The sequence below is a fragment of the Xenia sp. Carnegie-2017 genome, unplaced genomic scaffold (genome assembly GCF_021976095.1).
Source record: "Xenia sp. Carnegie-2017 unplaced genomic scaffold, XeniaSp_v1 HiC_scaffold_25, whole genome shotgun sequence".
NCBI lineage: Eukaryota > Metazoa > Cnidaria > Anthozoa > Malacalcyonacea > Xeniidae > Xenia > Xenia sp. Carnegie-2017.
The window spans coordinates 7,793,767-7,816,445 of record NW_025813488.1 but is presented as its reverse complement, the minus strand read 5'-3'; the positions used below and the strand labels follow the sequence as shown (position 1 = coordinate 7,816,445).

General features: G+C 36.2%; 2 protein-coding genes and 1 long non-coding RNA gene across 5 annotated transcripts; 2 read left to right on the top strand and 1 right to left on the bottom strand.

Moving 5' to 3' along the window:
* Positions 1–6,488: 6,488 nt before the first annotated feature.
* On the bottom strand, positions 6,489–8,044 carry LOC124452815. The gene is made up of 3 exons (XR_006950880.1): positions 7,913–8,044; positions 6,886–7,070; positions 6,489–6,739 (listed from the first exon to the last, which is right to left on the bottom strand). It is a non-coding gene; the product is annotated as an uncharacterized LOC124452815 (long non-coding RNA).
* Positions 8,045–8,077: 33 nt separating this feature from the next.
* On the top strand, positions 8,078–11,874 carry LOC124452813 (sodium-dependent glucose transporter 1A-like). Its single transcript, XM_047003435.1, has 3 exons — positions 8,078–8,580; positions 9,580–9,865; positions 10,681–11,874. The coding sequence occupies exons 1-3, from the start codon at positions 8,203–8,205 to the stop codon at positions 11,736–11,738; spliced, it is 1,722 nt and encodes a 573-aa protein (XP_046859391.1). The 5' UTR covers positions 8,078–8,202; the 3' UTR covers positions 11,739–11,874.
* Positions 11,875–13,322: 1,448 nt separating this feature from the next.
* On the top strand, positions 13,323–22,441 carry LOC124452814. Of its 3 annotated transcripts, none has more exons than XM_047003437.1 (16): positions 13,323–13,593; positions 14,264–14,584; positions 15,616–15,764; positions 16,675–16,846; positions 17,087–17,392; positions 17,749–17,894; positions 17,975–18,164; positions 18,375–18,504; positions 18,577–18,595; positions 18,736–18,826; positions 19,191–20,097; positions 20,279–20,400; positions 20,488–20,808; positions 21,294–21,512; positions 21,958–22,046; positions 22,168–22,441. In XM_047003437.1, exons 1-11 carry the CDS (start codon positions 13,503–13,505, stop codon positions 19,244–19,246), a joined length of 1,671 nt encoding a protein of 556 aa, XP_046859393.1. In that variant the 5' UTR covers positions 13,323–13,502; the 3' UTR covers positions 19,247–20,097; positions 20,279–20,400; positions 20,488–20,808; positions 21,294–21,512; positions 21,958–22,046; positions 22,168–22,441. The 3 variants fall into 3 exon arrangements, with proteins under 3 accessions (XP_046859393.1, XP_046859395.1, XP_046859394.1); XM_047003439.1 differs by having other exon boundaries at positions 13,323–13,852; XM_047003438.1 differs by lacking the exons at positions 18,736–18,826; positions 20,279–20,400; positions 20,488–20,808; ... (1 more) ...; positions 21,958–22,046; positions 22,168–22,441 and having other exon boundaries at positions 18,577–18,692; positions 19,191–19,267.
* The last annotated feature ends 238 nt before the right edge of the window (positions 22,442–22,679 follow it).

The following is a 22,679-nucleotide window of genomic DNA, read 5'->3' as shown; positions in this document are numbered from 1 at the left end:
CTATGAGATGAATGAATATTAGGTAATTATGCATGTCGTGGAGCTTAACACTTTCAGCCGTTAAGATCAACAATCAAACTTTCACAACAATAACAATAAATGAAAAACCAATCAGGTGCAAGAATAATCATTGTTATAAAGATAGAACATTTTGTACTGTAGGATTAATCTGTTTTCGTTTATGCATGCATAATAATGCATGTAAGAACATAAAATCCACTTATAAATCTGCCTAGACTAAATTTGAACAGAAACAGCAGCAGCAAGTGCAATGGCAAGGATGAAAAGGCGAGACCACGTTAACGTTGATGTTAAGAGAAAATTACTCCGTCACTGGAGGGGAGTCTCAATGTGGATTGAACGTAAATTATTAACTATCAATGCGGAATTACTACGAGTTAACGACGTCTACCAGACAAACCAAATGTTAATGGTATACCTGACGAAACTAAGCATTTGATAAGCATACAGTTTGTATAGAAGCTATGGAATTGAGTGATAGCGTAACGCAACAAACAAGAGCGCCGTGAAGGCTATGCAGATTGGTTTCTTACAACATCCGATTTCCTCAACTCAATGTGTAGAGATAATATGGTTGCGTTGTCAAATATGCGGTGATATATTATAAGTGTCATAAACCATTGAAATGTAGGATATGACTCGTGAAATCGGCATTCCTAAAGAATACACCTCAAAATCGGAACGATAGGAAAATTCATTTCCTATGTATATTATATAAACACTAAAAGAAGACAAGTTATCGGCTGCTTAAAGCCTCCCCCAACGTCAAGCCAGAAATATGTCATCCTCTTATTTAACTACGACAAGTGCCATTGGGTTAATAAAGCAAATATCGACAGCAGCTGCTAAAGAAAACGTGCTGCTTTTGAAAGACTTACTTGTCTCTATCTTTTTCAAAAAAAGACATAAGAAACTATGGATGTTTTGCTAATGTATTACCAAACTAACATTAATATAAATGTATTTATTTGTACTACTCTTTCATTTTTTCTATCAATGTTCCTTCTTCGTGTAATTTTTACGAATATGATATTTGCTTTCTTGCATTCTCTTTGACCCGAAGCTCTTCCATAATCTTGTTTCGAGACCGTAAAGGTCATTTTTTTATGCATTAATTATTACAAAGCAGGAATGGCACATTAAATTGAGCTTTAGTCTCCAACGAACTCTCTGGTCTACTACAAGACACAACCTTTCGAGGTTGCAAAGTGGAGGTTCAAACCCTGTCTGGAATAAGATATAGTTAGGTCTAGGTTGAGCTAAGAAATGAAAAAATAGTGCTGGTTAACAGTGCAAAAGTGGCATTTCTATTACTGAGTTTTTAGAGAATGGAATGCGACACTTAGTATAAATTCAGAAAAATTCGCTCTCCGATGAGAAGGAGGAAGGAGGAGAGCGAAGAAAAAAAAAAGATAGGATCCCATGCAAAAAACCACTCTTAAAAAAACTAAGTCTTTTGCTCAAATTTTTTTATGACTCCCTGTGATCAGGGAGTTATTTTTTTAAATTTTGAAAAGTCAGGAAACCCAAGAGCAACAGAACGCCCTAATATTCCCTTTCTTACCTCCGAGCACTTGTTCCTCAGTTCAACTTTCTGTCTTCCACATCCGCCTCGTACACCTAAGTGTGTCGGCAGAGGGGCGAACCAAGGATCTTGTGCACGGGAGGTCAGTGATGTCGAACTAAGCGCCCAACATCGGCCAGTTGAGCTAAGCGCTCATCATCGAAAACGCTGTGTTTTTCGGCGTATATATTAAATTTTTTTCAATGTGAACCGAAAGAAAAGGAGAAGGTCTTGGCCCGGAGTAGAGATCACTGCACCGGCATCTCTACCACTCGGCCAGACGGGTCAATTGGAAAACCATTTAACACATGTCAAGTGCTTTTGACAAACAACATTGCCTTCATTTCTCTCGAGGCTCCTATTTTGTACTGTGTTTTTAACTTGTTCTTCGTCACCATCATTATAAAGTTAATCAAAGGGACTTATTACGCATTATAGCTGTCCAACTCTAGCATAGTTGGAGAATAAATGTTACTACAGAAAGGAGAAAGACCAATAAAGTATGCACAATGTCAGACTTTGCCATGTGGTGAATCAAAACAACAACGCGCATGTTCGTAGTCAATTTAATGGCGTTGGGAGTTTCTAGCTTGTCTGTTCAAAGTTAAATAACATATTTTTTACCATCATGCATGATAATATTGTAATGGTTTCTACAAAAGCATATGGTTCCTACAGAACAGTATCCACTTACTAATTTATAGTCTATTCAAGTCTTTTTGTCATTTTACAATCTTGCCATGTCTTCAGTGTCATCATTTAAAATATAGTCAATGTAATCAATAAAGCCAATGCGTCAAAGACTATAATTGCATTTTCAAAAACTATAATTCACGCAGTTTCACAAATTTCATTTTTTTCACACAAAGACTATAATTCACTGCATTCACTAAAGACTATAATTCACGCATTTTCACATTCATTTTTTTCAAATTCCATTTTCACTAAAGACTATAATTCATTCATTTTTTTCACAAAAGACTAATCACGCATTTTCACTAAAGACTTATTTTTTCAAACAAAGACTATAATTCACTGCATTTCACTAAAAGACTATAATTCACGCATTTTCACAAATTTTCACATTTTTTTCAAACAAAGACTATAATTCACTGCATTTCAAAAGATTATAATTCATTTTCACATTTTTTCACAAAGATTTCACTGTTTTCAAAAGACTTAATTTTATTTCAAAAGACTATAATTCACTAAAGATTTAATTACGTTTTCACAAATTTTAAATAAAGACTATATTCACTTTTCACTAAAAGACTATAATTCATACATTTTCACATTTTTTTTTCACACAAACAAAGACTTTAAAGAGTTTGAAAAAAAATGTGAAAATTTGTGAAAATGCGTGAATTATAGTCTTTTAGTGAAAATCCAGTGAATTATAGTCTTTGTTGAAAAAGATGTGAATTTGAAAAATGATGAAGTCTTTGTGAAAATGCAGTGAATATAGTCTTTTCAAAAATGAAATAGTGTGAAAATTGAATTAGTCTTTGTGAAAAAGATGAAAATCTTAAAATGTTTGTGAAAATGTGAATTGTTTGAAAATGCAGTGAATTATAGTCTTTGTGTGAAAAAAAGAATGTGAAAATGCGTGAATTATAGTCTTTTAGTGAAAATGCAGTGAATTATAGTCTTTGTTTGAAAAAAGATGTGAAAATGGAATGAATTATAGTCTTTAGTGAAAAAAAGAAAAAAATGTGAAAATTTGTGAAAATGCGTGAATTATAGTCTTTTAGTGAAAATGCAGTGAATTATATTCTTTGTGTGAAAAAAAATGTGAAAATTTGTGAAACTGCGTGAATTATAGTTTTTTAGTGAAAATGCAGTGAATTATAGTCTTTGTGTGACGCATTGGCTTTATTGATTACATTGACTATATTTTAAATGATGACACTGAAGACATGGCAAGATTGTAAAATGACAAAAAGACTTGAATAGACTATAAATTAGTAAGTGGATACTGTTCTGTAGGAACCATATGCTTTTGTAGAAACCATTACAATATTATCATGCATGATGGTAAAAAATATGTTATTTAACTTTGAACAGACAAGCTAGAAACTCCCAACGCCATTAAATTGACTACGAACATGCGCGTTGTTGTTTTGAGATTCACCACATGGCAAAGTCTGACATTGTGCATACTTTATTGGTCTTTCTCCTTTCTGTAGTAACATTTATTCTCCAACTATGCTAGAGTTGGACAGCTATAATGCGTAATAAGTCCCTTTGATTAACTTTATAATGATGGTGACGAAGAACAAGTTAAAAACACAGTACAAAATAGGAGCCTCGAGAGAAATGAAGGCAATGTTGTTTGTCAAAAGCACTTGACATGTGTTAAATGGTTTTCCAATTGACCCGTCTGGCCGAGTGGTAGAGATGCCGGTGCAGTGATCTCTACTTCTCGGGCTCAAGACCTTCTCCTTTTCTTTCGGTTCACATTGAAAAAAATTTAATATATACGCCGAAAAACACAGCGTTTTCGATGATGAGCGCTTAGCTCAACTGGCCGATGTTGGGCGCTTAGTTCGACATCACTGACCTCCCATGCACAAGATCCTTGGTTCGCCCCTCTGCCGACACACTTAGGTGTACGAGGCGGATGTGGAAGACAGAAAGTTGAACTGAGGAACAAGTGCTCGGAGGTAAGAAAGGGAATATTAGGGCGTTCTGTTTGCTCTTGGGTTTCCTGACTTTTCAAAATTTAAAAAAATAACTCCCTGATCACAGGGAGTCATAAAAAAATTTGAGCAAAAGACTTAGTTTTTTTAAGAGTGGTTTTTTGCATGGGATCCTATCTTTTTTTTTTCTTCGCTCTCCTCCTTCCTCCTTCTCATCGGAGAGCGAATTTTTCTGAATTTATACTAAGTGTCGCATTCCATTCTCTAAAAACTCAGTAATAGAAATGCCACTTTTGCACTGTTAACCAGCACTATTTTCTCATTTCTTAGCTCAACCTAGACCTAACTATACCTTATTCCAGACAGGGTTTGAACCTCCACTTTGCAACCTCGAAAGGTTGTGTCTTGTAGTAGACCAGAGAGTTCGTTGGAGACTAAAGCTCAATTTAATGTGCCATTCCTGCTTTGTAATAATTAATGCATAAAAAAATGACCTTTACGGTCTCGAAACAAGATTATGGAAGAGCTTCGGGTCAAAGAGAATGCAAGAAAGCAAATATCATATTCGTAAAAATTACACGAAGAAGGAATATTGATAGAAAAAATGAAAGAGTAGTACAAATAAATACATTTATATTAATGTTAGTTTGGTAATACATTAGCAAAACATCCATAGTTTCTTATGTCTTTTTTTGAAAAAGATAGAGACAAGTAAGTCTTTCAAAAGCAGCACGTTTTCTTATGGCTAAGCAATGCAGATTTCTTTAGCGGCTGCTGTCGATATTTGCTTTATTAACCCAATGGCACTTGTCGTAGTTAAATAAGAGGATGACATATTTCTGGCTTGACGTTGGTGGAGGCTTTAACAGCCGATAACTTGTCTTCTTTTAGCGTTTATATAATATACATAGGAAATGAATTTTCCTATCGTTCCGATTTTGAGGTGTATTCTTTAGGAATGTCGATTTCACGAGTCATATCCTACATTTCAATGGTTTATGACACTTATAACATATCACCACATATTTGACAACGCAACCATATTATCTCTACACATTGTGTTGAGGAAATCGGATGTTGTAAGAAACCAATCTGCATAGTCTTCCCGGCGCTCTTGTTTGTTGCGTTACGCTATCACTCAATTCAGCTTCAGTACAAACTGTATGCTTATCAAATGCTTAGTTTCGTCAGGTATATCCATTAACATCTGGTTTGTCTGGTAGACGTCGTTAGCTCGTAGTAATTCCGCATTGATAGTTAATAATTTACGTTCAATCCACATTGAGACTCCCTTCCAGTGACCGAGTAATTTTCTCTTAACATCAACGTTAACGTGGTCTCGCCTTTTCATCCTTGCCATTGCACTTGCTGCTGCTGTTTCTGTTCAAATTCAGGCTGCGTTTACACTACACCGGACTCGCTGATCACGACATTTCACTTGCTTTAAAGGGGTAACTGTTCGGAGTAAAGCTTATTAAGCTGACCGATTTAGTCTATTTGATTGTGTTTCTGACGTTGAACAATTTCACTGCCTTTTAATATAAAGAATATTCAACCTGCTACGATAGCAATCCGGTATAGTGTAAACGTGGCCTTAATCTCGGGAGATTTATAAGTGGATTTTATGTTCTTACATGCATTATTATGCATGCATAAACGAAAACAGATTAATCCTACAGTACAAAATTTTCTGTCTTTATAACAATTATTCTTGCACCTGACTGGTTTTTCATTTATTGCTATTGTTGTTGTAAAGTTTGATTGTTGATCTTAACGGCTGAAAGTGTTAAGCTCCACGACATGCATAATTACCTAATATTCACATCATCTCGTCGAGAAATGCTTTAAAACTACAATAGATTTAGAAATTTGATTCTTTTCTATACCGTTAATGACTTTACCGTAATTTTCTAAATTATCTGGGTTCTCATGAGTTGCAGACGTCATAGAAATGCCTTCCTCCAGCGAATGGACATGATCGTTGCCTGATAGTTCAAACAAATGCAGAATTTCATCAACTGACAAATTTGAAGAACTCGAAGTTTTTGCTGTATGAGCGTTCTTTTTGGGAGGTCGTGTCGCATCCATTACTTTAGTTACGTCAAAGCCGTAAGATTGCCTGTCAGGAACAAACTTTGTCTTCGAGTGAAAAAGTTACATAATATCAAAATATACAAAGAAAAACCAAACCTTTGTTGTTCCTTCTTCTCATTATTCTTCGTCACATCTTGTTGTAGTTTGACGATTTTCGCATTTTAGCATTCTTGAGTAAAAAAAAATATGATAATTTTTGTACCCCCTGAACATAGCATTTGAGCAAATTTTACAATGTACAAAAATCCTTCACTTCAACCAAAGTTTTTATCTTCAACATTTCTTTAGCAGTTCTAAAAAATTCTTCTTCACTCATACAATATAAAGTCTGATATCGTTGTTTCTTGGCAGCCTCCTTTACGTTGGCATTTCTACCTTTGAATTTCTTTTGCGTGTTGTTGATTGAGTAGTGCACGAAATTCTGCATAGTGGAAAGACAAATTATAAATTTACTTCAACTGCATTATTTTATCATTGTAAATTGTACTACAGCTGTAATTATTTCATCATGAATTATATTAAAGCTGTAGCTGTTTCATCAAACTACAACAAATATAAAAAACAAACCAGATCGTTCACATTGTTTCTTTGACAATCTTTGTTGTTCAATAGTAAGCAAATGACGTGTTTACAACTTCCAGTCTTTCCACCAACATCTGGACAGGAGCATCAATTAAAAAGACCTCATTTCATAGGTTTCTTTGTCCTTGTTTGGAATTATCAAACTCTCGCCTGTGCGTAACCAGCATCAACTGTCAAAAAAAATATGGTTGGTGCGAAAGATGAATAAAATTTATTGCCATCCACAGCCTTGGGCCCACAATACAGTTTCTTTGACTAATGCTTCTTCCCCATGACATTACCATTGCAAAGATGAAAAAAGGGATTCACTTGGCATCCCTGTCGAACTATAACATTGTTGCACAAGTCATGTTCTGAGGACGAAGACAAATAAAGTATACACAATTTCAGACATTGCCGTGTGTTGAATAAGAGCAATGACGCAAACTTGAAGTCACAAAGGAAAACTTATGAAAACTCTTAATACTTCATGTAATGACAAAGCAATGTGTCCATATATGTCATAAATATATCTTGTGGGATTTGCAGTTGTATTTTTTGCAATATAAAGAAAAACCTCGCTTTCACACCATTCTACAAAACAACACAATGAGCATACAAAGTATACCTCTATTATTCTACTTTCTTATAAAATGAATTTCAACATACATGTGTATTTGGATATTAACGGTAAAGTATGTCCTTATTGACCTTCGTATCTGATCTTCTGCTTTCACCATGATGTAAGTCATGGAACATGATTGATGAATTTATGAAGCCTGTTTTTCCCCAAACGTGCGGGACCATTCGTAGCTTAATAATTAGGCAGCCGCAAACTGATATAAAGCAGTCGAGTTATACTTAGCTATCTGAATGACCTAGAGTAGATACTGCAAATATATAGTATACATATATATAATGTGTAACAAATTAATAATCCCAAGTCCAGCCACTTAGTCCCCAATAGTGCTTAAAATGTTTAAGTTTCGTTGACAACTCAAGCAATTACTTGATATATTTTTTAAAAACTCACGCTTTGAAAAATGTCCAAAACAGGTTCCTCTCCAAAATAAGGAATCCCAGACTGAGAAATTGTCGATTGAAAAGTACAACTTTTTTCACGATGGTCGTCCGCCATGTTGAATTTGTACCGGAAGTACGTCATAGAGATCTGTCAGAAGCAGTGGTCAGAAGGAAATGTTATGATGAACTATGAACGTTAAAAAATTCGTGATGAAAGTCTGAAGTCACTTTTCTATTTCATTCTTTTTGTGTTGATAAAATAAAGTCTGTGTGTTGAAGAAAGCCGCGAATTTTTCATCAATGCATAGAACGGGTAGAACAGTTAAAGACAAAAACAATACTTTGTCCTCTGAAGATCTTAGAGAAATTTTGCGTTCGGATGAATCGGAAGATGAACTCGTTGAGTTTATCAAAAATTCTTTTCCCAAAAAGGGTCCAGCTATCGGGAACAACAACAAGACAAGAAGCAGGACAAGTGCTAAACCTAAAGACGAAGAATTAATGCACGAAATTGACCTAGATACGGCTGCATCAATAACATCACAACCAAACTCTACAAGGGCAAACGTCTACGATTTGTCAGCTAATGGAGAGTCTATTATATTGGGATGTAGAAAACGAAGTGCAAGACTTAGGACATGTCTTGCTATTGGATTATATATTTCATTCTTTGCATTGGTATGTATTCTTTCTATTGTATGTGTTAAATATAACCTATCTCCTTGTGAAAAAGACAGTGTTTTTAACACAAACCGCTGCATTTCATTCAGAAACGGTTATTCAATTTTTTTCTATTATTTCTCTGCAATCGTTTTAAATTTGGTCAACACCATAGTTTTTGTACAGGATGTATGCTGTCAGTAAGGTATCAATGGTCTGTTTCATGGATGATCAGTGAACCAACTTATTTTATTTTATTTATAGAAATTTAAACAAAGGACACCTTTGTTTCATTTATTGTATGAAACAGACCTTTATGAACTAAAATTAAATAAACTAATTTTCCACTCATGGCTTATCATAACTTGCAAATTGTTCCATGAATGAAATTTTTAACCGCAGAAATACATTTTAACTTTTACATTGAGTAGGAGAATTTAAATATGAACTTTGAAATTAAGGTTAAGGTCCAGTTAGGATTATGCCCTATTTGATTCTTGGTTTAATTCGCAATTACTGTTTCTCATTGGGAGATATAACAAATAGAACATACATGGTCAAAATACCTATGATCTGCTACAAAAATTCTACAAAACACTACCAACCCATGGCTGGTTGCGCAAAGCATAAATAGCGCTACCCTATGGATAGCATTGCTATTTGCTTCAAAAAAATAGTAATTTGAACTGATCAATTAATAAAATTAACGATAGATCTAAGTCAACAAATTTTCATTTTTGTAAAGAAAACATAGACATCTTTTCATATGTTTGACAAAGTCACTGTTAAATGGCTAATGCTAACACTTGTGTAACTGTGCTCATTTAAGGAATTTTTTGATTATGAAAGATTTCACTGTCATTTTTATGACTCATGTCATAAATTAGCCATTATGTATCTAAATTAATAGAAAAATAGTTTTTTCTAGTCATAAGAATGTCTATAATGATCCATCAAATTTTTTCAATACTGCTTTTAAAAATTTGAACTATAGTAATCCTTCCATTGATCCTTTAGGGCAGCTCAGTAGCAATACTTGGTCCCAGTCTACTTGATCTCAAGGATCAAGTGGGTGTTTCATCTGAAAGCATGTCGTCTATCTTCACAGTGCGGTCGATTGGTTACCTTATTGGTTCCATTATTGCCGGCTGGCTCTTTGATAAATGGAATGGTAACTTTTTCCTTGCTGCCGCATGTATTTTTGCTTCAGTTAGTTTGATCATTACTCCATTTACAAGCTCATTTGCCATGTTGATGATTTCCATCTTTTGTCAAGGACTGGCACTAGCATTGCTTGATACAGGTATTTATCAGCACTCATGTCTTGAGCCTTCTTTCAGTCTAACTACCCGAGTTAAGACAATGTTTGATTAATTTGTGGAGATTTTGACTTGGGAAAATTGAAATAGAATTGCAGTTGTATGATGTAGGTGTGATTTGTTGGTTGAAATTCAAAAAGTTGAGTCTCTTCATTCTCTTGTCTTATTAGCTAGCTGAATTGTTACAATTTACAACTTCAGCCTTGGTGAAAAATCCCTTTGGGAGTACGTGTCTCAAGATTTTATCTCTGCACTGTGTTGAATTAGAAAATTTGAGATTTGCGCTCGACCTCAAATTATATTCTGCCGTATACTTGACGTATTTCTAAATTTTAACATTAGTAAATCCCAAAAGCGAATCAATAAAACAATTGTAAACATGCATTGCTGCTTGATAGCAGCTTCATTTGTATGTGTACATCATTTTGTGAAGGCAAAGTTTATTTTTCAATTTACGCTTCCGTCAGACTCTTATAGTCACAATGCTATAATTACACTTTTACTTGAACAAAAGTTGTTCTGTGGCAGTAGCGAACAGAAAGGAAGGGGGCGGTGCGAAGCCTCCCTCCACAATAATTTCAAAAGACAAAAATCTTGCACCGAGTACAAGATTACAAATCACATCTATACAACGTAGTTTTGATAATAAATAATGTATTTCGTAGACTTAAATACCTCCTTGACTTATGTGGGTCTTGAGGACGAGCTGTCTCAATATTTCATTAAGTTTTCCCACTGTTTTGTGGACCAAATCAAAACCAATGGTTGTTGTTGATTTAACATAAATATCCTATTTCAGGTGGAAACGTGCTTATCCTTAACCTCTATGGGAAGAATTCTGAAGCCCCAATGCAAGCACTTCATGCAATGTTTGGTGGTGGCGCCTTTTTCTCTCCCCTTATGGTAAGGCCGTTCCTATCAAGTGCACATTCCTCCGCCAGTCACGTGCAAAGCATTAACATCTCGGCCAACATGACATTAAACGCTACATCCCATCAATCACATTCCGGTCTAAGGTACCCTTACGCAATAACAATGCTACTGTTCCTAATTCCTATTGTCATATTCATGTTGGCCAGCTGTCGCGACGATGGTCACAATGAAAGTCGGCAAATTTCGGCTTCGGTCGAAAGTTCAGATAACCGAGCCTACAGAGGTTTCACCTTGGTCCTTTTATTCATATTTTTGTTACTATATGTTGGTTTGGAGGTGGCTATTGGTGGTCTAATCTTTACCTATGCCGTCCAGCATCAAATTTTAAAATCCAAGTCGCTTGCGGCATACCTTACATCAACCTTCTGGGGAAGTTTTTGTCTTGGTCGTTTCGTATCGATACCGCTGTCAACTTACGTGCGAGCCTATCGAATTCTCCTGGTTGATTTACTCTGTGCCTTTCTAGGTGCGTGTTTATTGATAATTTTCTCCGTCCACTACCCAATATGGTTATGGTTGGGAACGGCTCTACTCGGTCTCAGTATGTCCTCCGTCTTCCCGTCCACAATGACCTGGGCGGAGACATTCATGCATATATCAAGTAGAACGGCATCCATATTAGTGGTTGGTGCCAGCTTGGGCGAAATGACCATCCCGTTTACTATTGGTACATTGATGTCACGTGGCGGTCCCCAGGTTTTCCTACGCTCCATCTTGGTCATTGTTATTTTAGCAATCTTCGTATTTATTATGGCGTCGTTTTTAGCGCGTCGTCAAAAGAAACAGGATATTAATGGTGTGGGCTTTCATTATCACAAAAGTAATGCTGAGCCATCAAACCACGGACTGTTTTCGAAATCGAAAGGTGATGAAGTAATTCAATTATTAGAGGACAGTAGCGAAATATTTTCTACAGAAAACTGATTGTTTTTATGTATTGACATTTCATAATTGGGATGGGGGTACTCGGGTAAATTGAGGGAGAGTTTATCTCACATCATGGAATGCTATGTATTTTGTAAAAAAAAATGTTGACCCTAGTGGTTTCATTAAGAAATAAAAGATGTTTACTGTGTTTGCACGGCTTATGCAAACCGAGGAGACCTTTGGGAGAACTCGAGAGCAGATAAATGCAAGCCCGAGACCGAAGGTCGAGGTTGCACCGTGCAAACACAGTAAACATCTTTTATTTCTTTTAGAAAATAAAATAATGCGAAAAAGACAAATATTTTAATTTTTCCTCCAAAAATGTATTCATGATCGATTTGCAAATTCTCTTTGATTGTTTTGATTGGTTGAGCTCAGATGTGCTTTGCACAGGCTAATGCAAACACAGCTCTAGACCAATCAGCGCACGCGTTTCATTGTGTTTATTTTATAGTTACGGTTGATTCACTTCACTTGCACGTAGATGTATATTCCCCAGCATGTTATCTTTGTTACAAGAATGATAGCGTGCATTAGAATGAAGTTCTACTCCTCGCAACCATCGTAGAAATTGAATCGTTGATATTGATGCTTGTATTTAACCCACTTCATTTCGCATTGTCGTCACCATACTCAAGTCACAGCGTGATTGTCCTCGTGAAAAGGTGAAATCCCGTTTAGGGGTTGACGATAACTAGTTGACAATCAATGTTCCCATCGGTTTATTAAAGCCTGGCTTCCACTATTGGTTTATCACGATAAAAGCGATAGCGATAACTTTTATTCGCAATGGTTGCGCGATTAGACGTGTTGTTTACATTATGTCGGACGGCGATTATTTTGTGAAATGGCGTCAGTAAAAAAACACGATCTGGTAGTAATTGCAGTAGCTTATGTTTTATGGAGGCGACGGAGACGCCGTAGAAAGGCATCGATGAAAAGAAAACAACTTTTTTGGATTCGCCATCTTAATTTCCTAAATTTTCATTCAAGATGACGTCATTTTGGCGATTAACGCGAATAAATATCAAAAATTTTTGATATTTTATCGCGATTGTTAGTCGCCGTTTACTGCGATCATTACCACGTACTCATATGGGATTATCCCGATTAAAGTTAATCGTTGTCGCGTTTGTTGCGTCAAACCAATAGTGGAAACCAGGCTTAAAAGTTACACGCAAATCGCTATTATTGAGGGACTCAAAATTTTCCCGGGAGAGCATGCACGCGGACATCTCAACTCTTTGCAATTCTTTTTTGGTTAAACTAAAAGCGTTGAAAATCAGTGTTGCAAATATTGTTACTTTTAGGTTAGTTGATTTCATCTTCTATCCCTCGTGTTAGCTTTTCGGTGTGCGGAATCGTCGCATAAAAATTGGTTGTTTGAAATGACAAAAACCTATTTTGTTTATTGGATATGATTAGACAAACCAAGAACCAATTTCTTGATACTATAAATAACAAATGAATACTTGTTGACCAATGGCTACATGCCTTGCAAATCTTGGATGGTTTTCATTAAGGAAACTCAAAATTAAATGCTACCAGATGTGAAGCAAGCATTCTTTAGTTTGTGCGAGAAGAATCGTTTACACACTTGTGATTCTTTAATAATCCTCTGACTCTCTTACGCTACGCATGCGCTTGTGAAGTTGTTGTCTACCAGCAAAAAAAGTTGTTTTTCCACATATGACATCCCTGAAATCTAGAATTTCATTCATTCTCAGCGTGAGAAATCGTTAACTGTCCGCATTTATAAACATGGAAGCCTTATTTTTCTCCTGCTCAAACTTGCTGTTTTTTCTTCTAATGAAAACGATGAACTCATCTTATGCGCAGAGGGAGAACACAAGTAAGTGGTTGTATTGTTAGTATTTCTCTCACGCTTCTTCACAGATTATCGTCTAATTAGTTCTGCATGTTGTGATCTCGTATCGCCTTACCACGCTCATTTGTGCCGACGTTTTTAAAAAAATCAATATTGAATGTTTTTCACGCTTTGGGAACGTCAACTTAACCGGTGCTCAAACTTGGTGGACCCTCGACAACTTGATCACAAAATAGGACAAGATGCAGCAGAACGGATGGCGCGTGCATTTTTTCACCTTGTGGTATGATGTCCTGGTGATCTCGAATTGATTGGAATGTATTTGGAAATATTTTCAATGTCGCGCGTAAATACAAGCAATTTCTTGAAACTCTTCTCGAAAATGAAGGCAAAACCAATCTTGACTCTGACTTTCCACCTTTTCCCTACAGAGCACGTGGCGAACCATTTAGAATCTGTCTTGTATTATTTGCATTCACATAAAAAAAAAGACTTTAACTGATTAATTGAGTTACCTCAGCTTGTCAAACGTGGGTTTTGGGAGATCACTTTGTGTCAAAGTGTCTATTATCCTTTCACACTATCGTTTTATTTCTTAAATTGTTTTTCCGACGACCGTTCGTCCTACTTTCTTTGATGTTTTTTCTCCATTCTTTTCGTCGTGTTTAATGCGAAGCGATGCTTTTGATTACAGATTCTTGTAAATTACTTGTCACCGACATGAAGACACAAAGCATGAACACTTTCGTTTACTGGAAGTCTAACTTTTCACGACATAGTCGCTTTAATGTCGAGTACAGATATGATGTCCATAATCCTTGGACTCGCGTGTCTTGTTCGCGACCCCCATATGATCGTAACGCCAGCGAAGAAATGAGCTGTCTTTTCCTGACTTGTGCGACGACTGCCGTAAATCCATTTTATGGTGAGATTTACGAAATTCGTCTCAACGCTTACGAGAATGAAACTACAAAGTGTAACTCGTCAACGTACCTATATGAGCCTGCATTGAACAGTAAGTTTAACGTCTTGTTTAACCTTGCACTACAAGCTGTATTTAAACAATTACATTTTCCCAAAACGATTTTGACCATTACTCACACATTTGCATTAATCCCAGACTTCTTGAAACGTTACATTCATTAAAATAATTGGAGTTGACAGATAATCTTAAGATGAAATTCGTGTAGATGTTCCGCGTTGTCTGAAAGCATAAACTTTACTGTAAGAGCTGCTTTAGAAGATAACGTAGCTAAGTCCAATTTTTACTTTTGCATGCACATGATCTCTCTAAAACAATCAATTTCGAAAAATGATAAAAATTGCAAATGTTCATGCTTGTGGAGGTACATATGGGTTTTATCTTCGTTCATGCACACAGCCCACAGACACATCACCAAGCTTCGTTATGGACAAGATGCATTAGAGACAGAGGCGTAACTAGAACGTTAATTGTGTGTGTGTGGGGGGGTTGCATATTCATATATTCCGTTGTGCCCTACTAATTTCTTTGAAAGTGAATTGAATTTCTCTGATTGGAGAACAGGGACATTTTCTTTTTTCTCTTCCCTCAAATTTAACTTAGTGTGATATGGTGCAGACAGATGGGGTCAAGCTCCCATTGGTTGGGATCACTTTACGAAGTTAAGGTCCAAATTGAAGAATTCCGCACAGCCCGTCTGCACCTTACTATACACGGGCAACTACTGATGCAGAACATGGCAATATGAAGGAGAAAAACTCATAAAATTTCGCATTGAAAACTGAACTAATTTTAATGTTTGATGTGCATGAGCAGCTAGTATTGGATAATTTTCGAGAATATTGAACTTGTCAGGTAACTGCAATTGATTTCAAAAAGGCTAGGGAGAATTTGGAATCTGCACCTTGCTCTTGGGATTTTCTCGATGATTCTGGCTGTACAAACGGAGCAGTTGTTTGTTCGCTAGCCAGGATGAGTTCAAAAGCAGAGCTCAAATTTGGTCGTCATGATGCCCTTTTTTTTCACTGCGATTCGAGTTTCATTATTATTCATTTGATCTGTAGATATTCCGGCAAGGATAACTGACGTGAATATTTCAAGAATTTCGTCGCTTTCTGCGAACATCAGCTGGGAACGTCCTCTTAATTCTTGCAACAAGTCAAAGTATTGTCTGGAACTTATATATCGGAAAGAAGATGGAAAAATAAACAAAGTAAGGCCCAGTTCAAACGTCGCATTTTACATGCGCCGAATCAAATGCGAGAATTATGTGCATGTAAAATGCGACGTTTGAATCAATTAAATTCGACTTTTTTTTATTTAATGCGACTTTAGTCGCATATTCGACTGAGTTAGTCGAATATTCGACGGAAATTCGATGTTGATTCAAACGTCGCATTTTACATGAGCCGAATTTAATGCATAATTTATTTTAAGATATTTCTAAGCAAAATCAATTATTTCCATGCTAAATGCCATGCGCAAAGTTGTAAAACATGGCGGCGGCGAGTGATGGTAATGGCCCTTGTATTTCGTGCACAAGTTTAACAAAATACACTTGTTTAAAGTGCAAAAATTTATATGTACAAGGAAAGTTTCCTCGAGATACACGAAATGTTTTTTTGAATCAGAATAAATACTCCAAACTTTCTTCCACCAGCCGGAATTTCTATCTTGTCTTCGACATGATCGATAAGGAGGGCTACGTATGAAGGCATTTTTTGACCAATTAACGGTAGAAAACATGGGAAATTTGCAGAAGTTGCCGTCTCGTTTCTAATAGTTTATTTATTGTAACATGCATCAATATTCGTCTTTTCCTATTAACACGAATCATGTTTGAAATGCATAAACTCAACATTTTCCTGTTCGCCATTTTAGGAAATTAGTAAAAGAAAATGAATAAACTATGAAAAAAGTGGAAGCATAACTATAATAAATGCGACTATTAAATTCGACGTCTGAATCAAACTACGCATAAAACTATTTTAGTCGACTAAAACTCAGATTTGATTCGGCGCATGTAAAATGCGACGTTTGAACCGAGCCTAAGGCAGCATAACTTCATGGCCCGACAAAGCTCACATTTCAATTTTTTGTTCTTGTGATTTCACCATAAACAGACCAAGACAATCTCGTCTACATCCATGACAAGCCGCTCAACGATAGTGAAAGGCCTAGAGGTTGATACAAATTATACGTTGTTCCTTGTTGCCTATCAAGAATACATGTGCTCAAGGCAGCCCTTTCTTTTGTGGACGAGTGAACCGTTCTATCTGCCATCTGTACGGATGAGTAAGTTCATTTACAATTGGTTACTCAAAACTCTTATCTACTTGATGATGGTGTTCTTAAAATAAAACTCCATCGGCACACACCCTTAATGCAAGCTTGATATGGGGTAGCCGTGCCCACGAGAAATGCACCATACATTTTCTATACCAATGAGATATCTATAGTATTTTTGATGGTTGTGATAAACACTTGACGTATTTCGATATTGTAGTATAAAACCAACTCTCTTTCTATCTGTAGTTATTTACGATTCGTCTGCCATCGATTTCAGCAATTTTGTTGCAACAATATCATGGAGAACTGCCACTCTTTCATGGCAAGTAAGTCCATCGGAATATAGTGTCCATTACAAATATGGAGACGTTGCAAATTCAAATTGGTCAAGATCAGACAGTGTTATTCAACAAGACATTTCAAGAAATATTTTTACGTGCAAATTTCTCAACTGTTCCACAGTCGAACTTCGTCCGTACTTAGTTCAAATACGTTTTCAAGGCAAGGGAAATCGTTCGGATAATGTCTTGCATTTCAATCCTCATCTTAAAAGTAAGGATGTGATCTTTTTTATTTTGTTGTGTACAGTTGTACTGCATATAAAGGATGAATTTTCTATATCACACGAATCATCGCGTTTGTTCACGGTTTGGGTCTTAACCAATCAGAAGGAGATTTGTATGCGTATTTTTGTGATACAGTTTCAAAATGATCATCATTAAAACTTGCAATGTCTGAATGTCAGTACGTTGAAATGAGAAAAATCCTCCCCCCCGACCAAAACGTCTTTAATTTTAAGTAGGTAACTTTTTAATCTCCTCAATCGTTCGCCTGCTCAAAAAACAATTATTTTTAAAAATTTTGGTTGCGAAGTGCGTACACAGGTTTAATGTATCGTCATATCACAGATGCTGTTGATCGTGTACATGATGTCACCGTAACTGCGATGTCTTCATCTTCAATGCGAGTAGCTTGGAGACTGCCACCACCATCTTGCTCCAAATTCAAATACTGTTTAACATTTCTTTACCACGAACGGGACTCAAGTAATAAGGTTTGTAAATTGATAAACTGTTCTTTAAGAAGAGTTATTTTTTATGTATATTGAAGTCCCTTATGGTCTTTACATGATAGACAATTGACGTTAAAGATGTCGAAATGTCCAACGAATTTATTGTTGTACGCGATCTTCTATCATACAAAAGATACTGGTTCTATGCTGTGACGTATACTGTGAGGTATTCTCCCAATATGGGTTGCCTGCATCACTCTAATTACTCCCGTCATGCAACAGGACCTTTCGTTAATGTAACCTTTGAAGACGGTTAGTACTTTTAATGATAAAATTTTTGCACGATCTTAATCATAATTAAACTAAATTAATTTTAGAGTCGAGAGAGGATGGGGATTAATTATTAAGGACTTTAGTTCACATCTACGTCTTGGTGAATGTCGGCGTTTTGATTAAAATATACTTCATTTGTTTGCGGCAAACTTTGTGTAGAAATGACGTCTTGCAACTTGACTATTTTAGATGACTTGAATTCTGAGGCAAAGAGATCATCAGATGCATTACTAATATCATTAGCAGTAACACTACCACTTCTCTTTATTATCGTCTTTGGACTTTTTCTATTGTACAAGTGGAATACTTCCAGAAAAAGGTAAGGCGCAAACTGAATGAATTTTGAGTAATGAACATCAACCTATAAATTTACAATCGTATTTCATTTAAGGTCGTCTCCTCCTGCAGAGGTACTGTGGTCACGTCTACACTTGTTTTCAAATGCATTTTACGTAAAAGTTAACATCCAGCGTAGCAAGTCATTTTTGATGATTTCATAAGCTAAATGTACGCGTACGTTCTTTCATTTTATTCTCTTTATTCTCCAAAGATTATAGACCTACAATCTATACTGCCCGACACAATTGGAACATCCAGTTTTTCTCATCACTTTGAAAATCTCTCTTACGTATCACTTACAGGTGATTAACCCCGTTTATTGTACGGTAAAATACCCAAATAAACGCTACCAATCAAATAATCCTCCCTTTAAGTGCTAGTTTAATATTACACGCATCTCTCTAATGAACGCCTTGTCTCTAATAGACTAATTCCACATCATCAATATATCGGAATCCGTATGTTTAGTCTTAGTTATGTTTTCTTTACATTCACACTAAAATGATAAGCATAGTATGAACGCCTCTCTCTATTTAACACCTCTACCTAGAATGGGCGAGGTGACCATATTGATATTGGTACGCAGACCGATATGATAAAATGTGAAGTGTACTGTGAATTCAAATATTATCATAAGTTACTATAGCGTTTCACTGACTTGTTTAGATACCGCTGACGACAAAACCAATGCAAAATCATTCAACTCTGCCAATCAAGAGTAACCTGCGTATTGTTTTCATGGTTGTCCTTTATGCTTGTATTGTGAAAAATTCGTGGAATGCTTGACGCATGTTATGATTTATCATATGATCGTCATAACAAAGTGCGTCCATTCTGCTGTTGTTGCCGTGTTTATTTTGTTTTTGTGAAAGGAATCCTCCACATCACCATGATCCCATAATGGAAAAATTTATCATCATTTCCTCTTATCGTGTCTGTACTGGAATTCTAGCTGCATTACATGTTTACACAGCGGTCTCTTCGACCACAAACTGAGTTGTTTTTTTCAATGAATGAACGTAGTAAGAATATATAGCCTGTGAACTGACCTTTTAAGAGTTAGAAACTACGTAATCAACAATTAGCGAGAGAAACCTTGGGCTCAAATAAATGTCTCTGTACAGCTTACCCTATTTTATACTTTACACGTCTTTGCGTGATTTCAAAATTATCTTGTGACAACAACGTCTAGACCATTTCATGACAAGAGATTTTGCAAGAAGATAATTAGATTTCTGATGCTTTCCTAGCCCCTTAGGGTTTGTTTTTTCGAGCCAGCTTAGCCGTGAATTGATGTAATTCATTTAATTTTCACCGAAAATAGGACAATCCTTTTACTTTAACACGATTCATATGTAATAGTAAAACTATGACGTTTTTGGTCGTAAAATATACTCGAGTCACAAGGGAACGATGAAAGATCCTTCAAGTGGGATTCTACCTTCTCATATCAAGTTTCATTCTTAAAAACATCGCGACGATACATCGTTGAATCGTCAGTAAGTGACACAGGCACTGAATACAAACATACGAGATTTCGATTCTTCTTGCCATCGTATTTACTTCGCTTTGGGTATGTTTTTTAAAGACAATATCTTGCTCGACACCTTGTTTATGTTGGTTGATGAATGCCGCTACACTTTCAGTCATATTTTCAATGGAGTTTGACACGAAAATAGCGGATTGCTCAATCCTGTCTATGATATTCATGGGTTGCAACGCTTTAATACTTTTTATTTTGCATTGTATTTCAGATTTTTTCAACTCCCAAATATGAGGAAATTTTTCTTCATCGTACTTGTGTTCTTCGCTATTTTCAACCACTTGGTATGGTCTCTTCCATCAGGCAAAGATTGCAAAAAGTTCAACAGTCAAGGTGAATTTTTTTTATAAAATAAAGCTAATCTTGTGGAAGGAAGACGCGATTCACGTTCACTATAACAATTTTATCTTTTAAACCTAGTCCCGAAGCCTAGACTGATGTACATGTTGGGAGGTACGATCCGCGTCATGTGGGACGAAAAGAATTCCGTTGGCGTAGCGTACAAACCTTATTCGTGCTCAAAATCAGTTGTGACGTATCCTAACGTTGCCTTGGATAACAAATGCCCAAAGTTCAAAGGGATGACTCTGTGTTACGTGACGAAAACGGAGAACTCCCTGACATCTCGAGAATGTAGTATGGCAGCCTCTGCATCGCATGAATATTTGATATATCTCTCAGCTGATGACGGAACATGCCAAGGAAAGAGTCAAGAGTTAAAAATACAACCTAATTTGAGCAGTATGTTTTTTGACAGTTACATATAAAAGCCTTCACCTCCCTTTTGTTCATCAATAAATTGCTTGCTATTGGGCTTTTCAATGATAGAACCCATACATCGAGGCATATTTTAATTAACATACATACCGGGGAGCCATTTGGCCTTCTTGTTGGTCACGAACTGAAACAAAATTGCCCTCCACAGCCCACTTCTTTTGCCATTTTTTGTAACGTGTATTTTAAATATTTTATTGCAGATGATATATAAAGTAAGAATGTTTATTTCATAATACGTCATGAAATAAAACAAATTACTCTACAAATGCATAAAATAGCATTTACGAAATTGCAGTTTTTGAAATTTTCACTCGGACCCTCGGCCACATGGCTCACAGTTCACAAGCCCTTTTGTGATTTTAATGTCCTTCAAGTGTAAAGTCCTTAAAATATCCCTTGCCTACATCATATCTCTTGTTCAATGTTGACAACATCAATCTATCAAATAGTTGCTTACCCAGACCCAGTACCCAAGTTCATTGTGTACAAAGGGAAGAACAGTTATTTCATTGAATGGACGAAGTCATTGCGTTATGTTCAACTCCTGTATAATTTGCAATGTCGGTCCTCTAACTCGACCAGCCGCCTCCGATGCTGCATACGCGTAACCCTACCTCATAAAATCTCACCCAACTACTCAGAGACTTGCAAATACGCCGAGGACACAGGTATGTTACTGAATCACGATTGCATTGCGATGGCGTAGACAGCCACCAGAAGTTTGGTACTGCTATGTAAATTTTTCTGTGTTCACTCACAGAAAACACGTTAAATTTCTATAGAAAAATGAGTAATGATAATGGTCTGGTATTTACAAAGTAGAAACAACACTTGCGGGCTGGCTGCGCTGCGGATACCATAAGACAAAAAGAGAGAGGGTTGATCTTATAGGATCTTGTCAAAAGAGGAACAGTGCTATCATTTGACGCAGACAACGAAACCACTGCCTTATATCGTATATCTCCACAAACGTTCGTAAAACGTCATGTAGTGCAACTTTCCTGCTCTTTTTCAGATGCACATAAACATAGACTAAAGACACCAGAGATTAGATGAACTAAGATAAGCGTTTCGAGATGAGCTAAGATTGACAGAATGATTATTTTGTTGCAGCTATACCAACGACAATCAAATGCAAACGTTCCCATCAATGTATTCAAGCAAATGTAAAGAATTTGAGAAACTTTGGTGGACCCATCATGGTGTGTAATTTTGGGTGTTAACTATTTTAAGAAAAGCAAGAAAGGCATCAGTTTTGTGATGGATTTTAATATAATTATGGTATCAGAGCAAAAATGATGAATCTGATCTCTTTTCTTTTAGCCAGATGATTCTAGTTGGCCACACTCTCCTCCTGCGATGATGTTAAAAGTTATGTGAGGCGAACGATACTATAGTCTGCCTTCTCAATAGTTTATAGAGCGCATCCTTGGACCATTATATATATCGTTTTTGGTGCATTTTTGACAGCAATTGATTGGCCAAGCCAGTTAAAAAATGTAAATGTAGAAGAGTGTCTAGTACATCAGTAGTATTTTTAATCATTGTGTATCTCTTGGATTGGCAATAAAATTTCATTTTTCTTATTGCTATACAACAACAGGTTAAAAGCTGTCTTCCACTCGGAAATCAAGACAAAAACGTATCATTCGCTCAGAAAATTCTAAAATACGTCGGCGCGCTTGTTAAAACATTAGTTCCCATCTATAGTCAAAAAAGCATTACATATTTTCAAGCTTTGAAAATATGGTTCCATATTCTTCACAAAATTAGAACTGCCGAGAATTCGCATCCGCTTTTAGATCGTAGCCCTCGACAACTCACAGATATATACC

What these genes read in the sequence shown, in the direction of transcription:
- LOC124452813 (XM_047003435.1), top strand. Translation starts at nt 8,203, where the DNA reads ATGCATAGAACGGGTAGAACAGTTAAAGACAAAAACAATACTTTGTCC. An exon ending in ATATTTCATTCTTTGCATTG is followed by an intron (nt 8,581 to 9,579) that starts GTATGTATTCTT and finishes TTGATCCTTTAG; the next exon opens with GGCAGCTCAGTAGCAATACT. An exon ending in ACTAGCATTGCTTGATACAG is followed by an intron (nt 9,866 to 10,680) that starts GTATTTATCAGC and finishes ATCCTATTTCAG; the next exon opens with GTGGAAACGTGCTTATCCTT.
- LOC124452814 (XM_047003437.1), top strand. Translation starts at nt 13,503, where the DNA reads ATGGAAGCCTTATTTTTCTCCTGCTCAAACTTGCTGTTTTTTCTTCTA. An exon ending in TGCGCAGAGGGAGAACACAA is followed by an intron (nt 13,594 to 14,263) that starts GTAAGTGGTTGT and finishes TTTTGATTACAG; the next exon opens with ATTCTTGTAAATTACTTGTC. An exon ending in TCTGCCATCTGTACGGATGA is followed by an intron (nt 16,847 to 17,086) that starts GTAAGTTCATTT and finishes TTCTATCTGTAG; the next exon opens with TTATTTACGATTCGTCTGCC.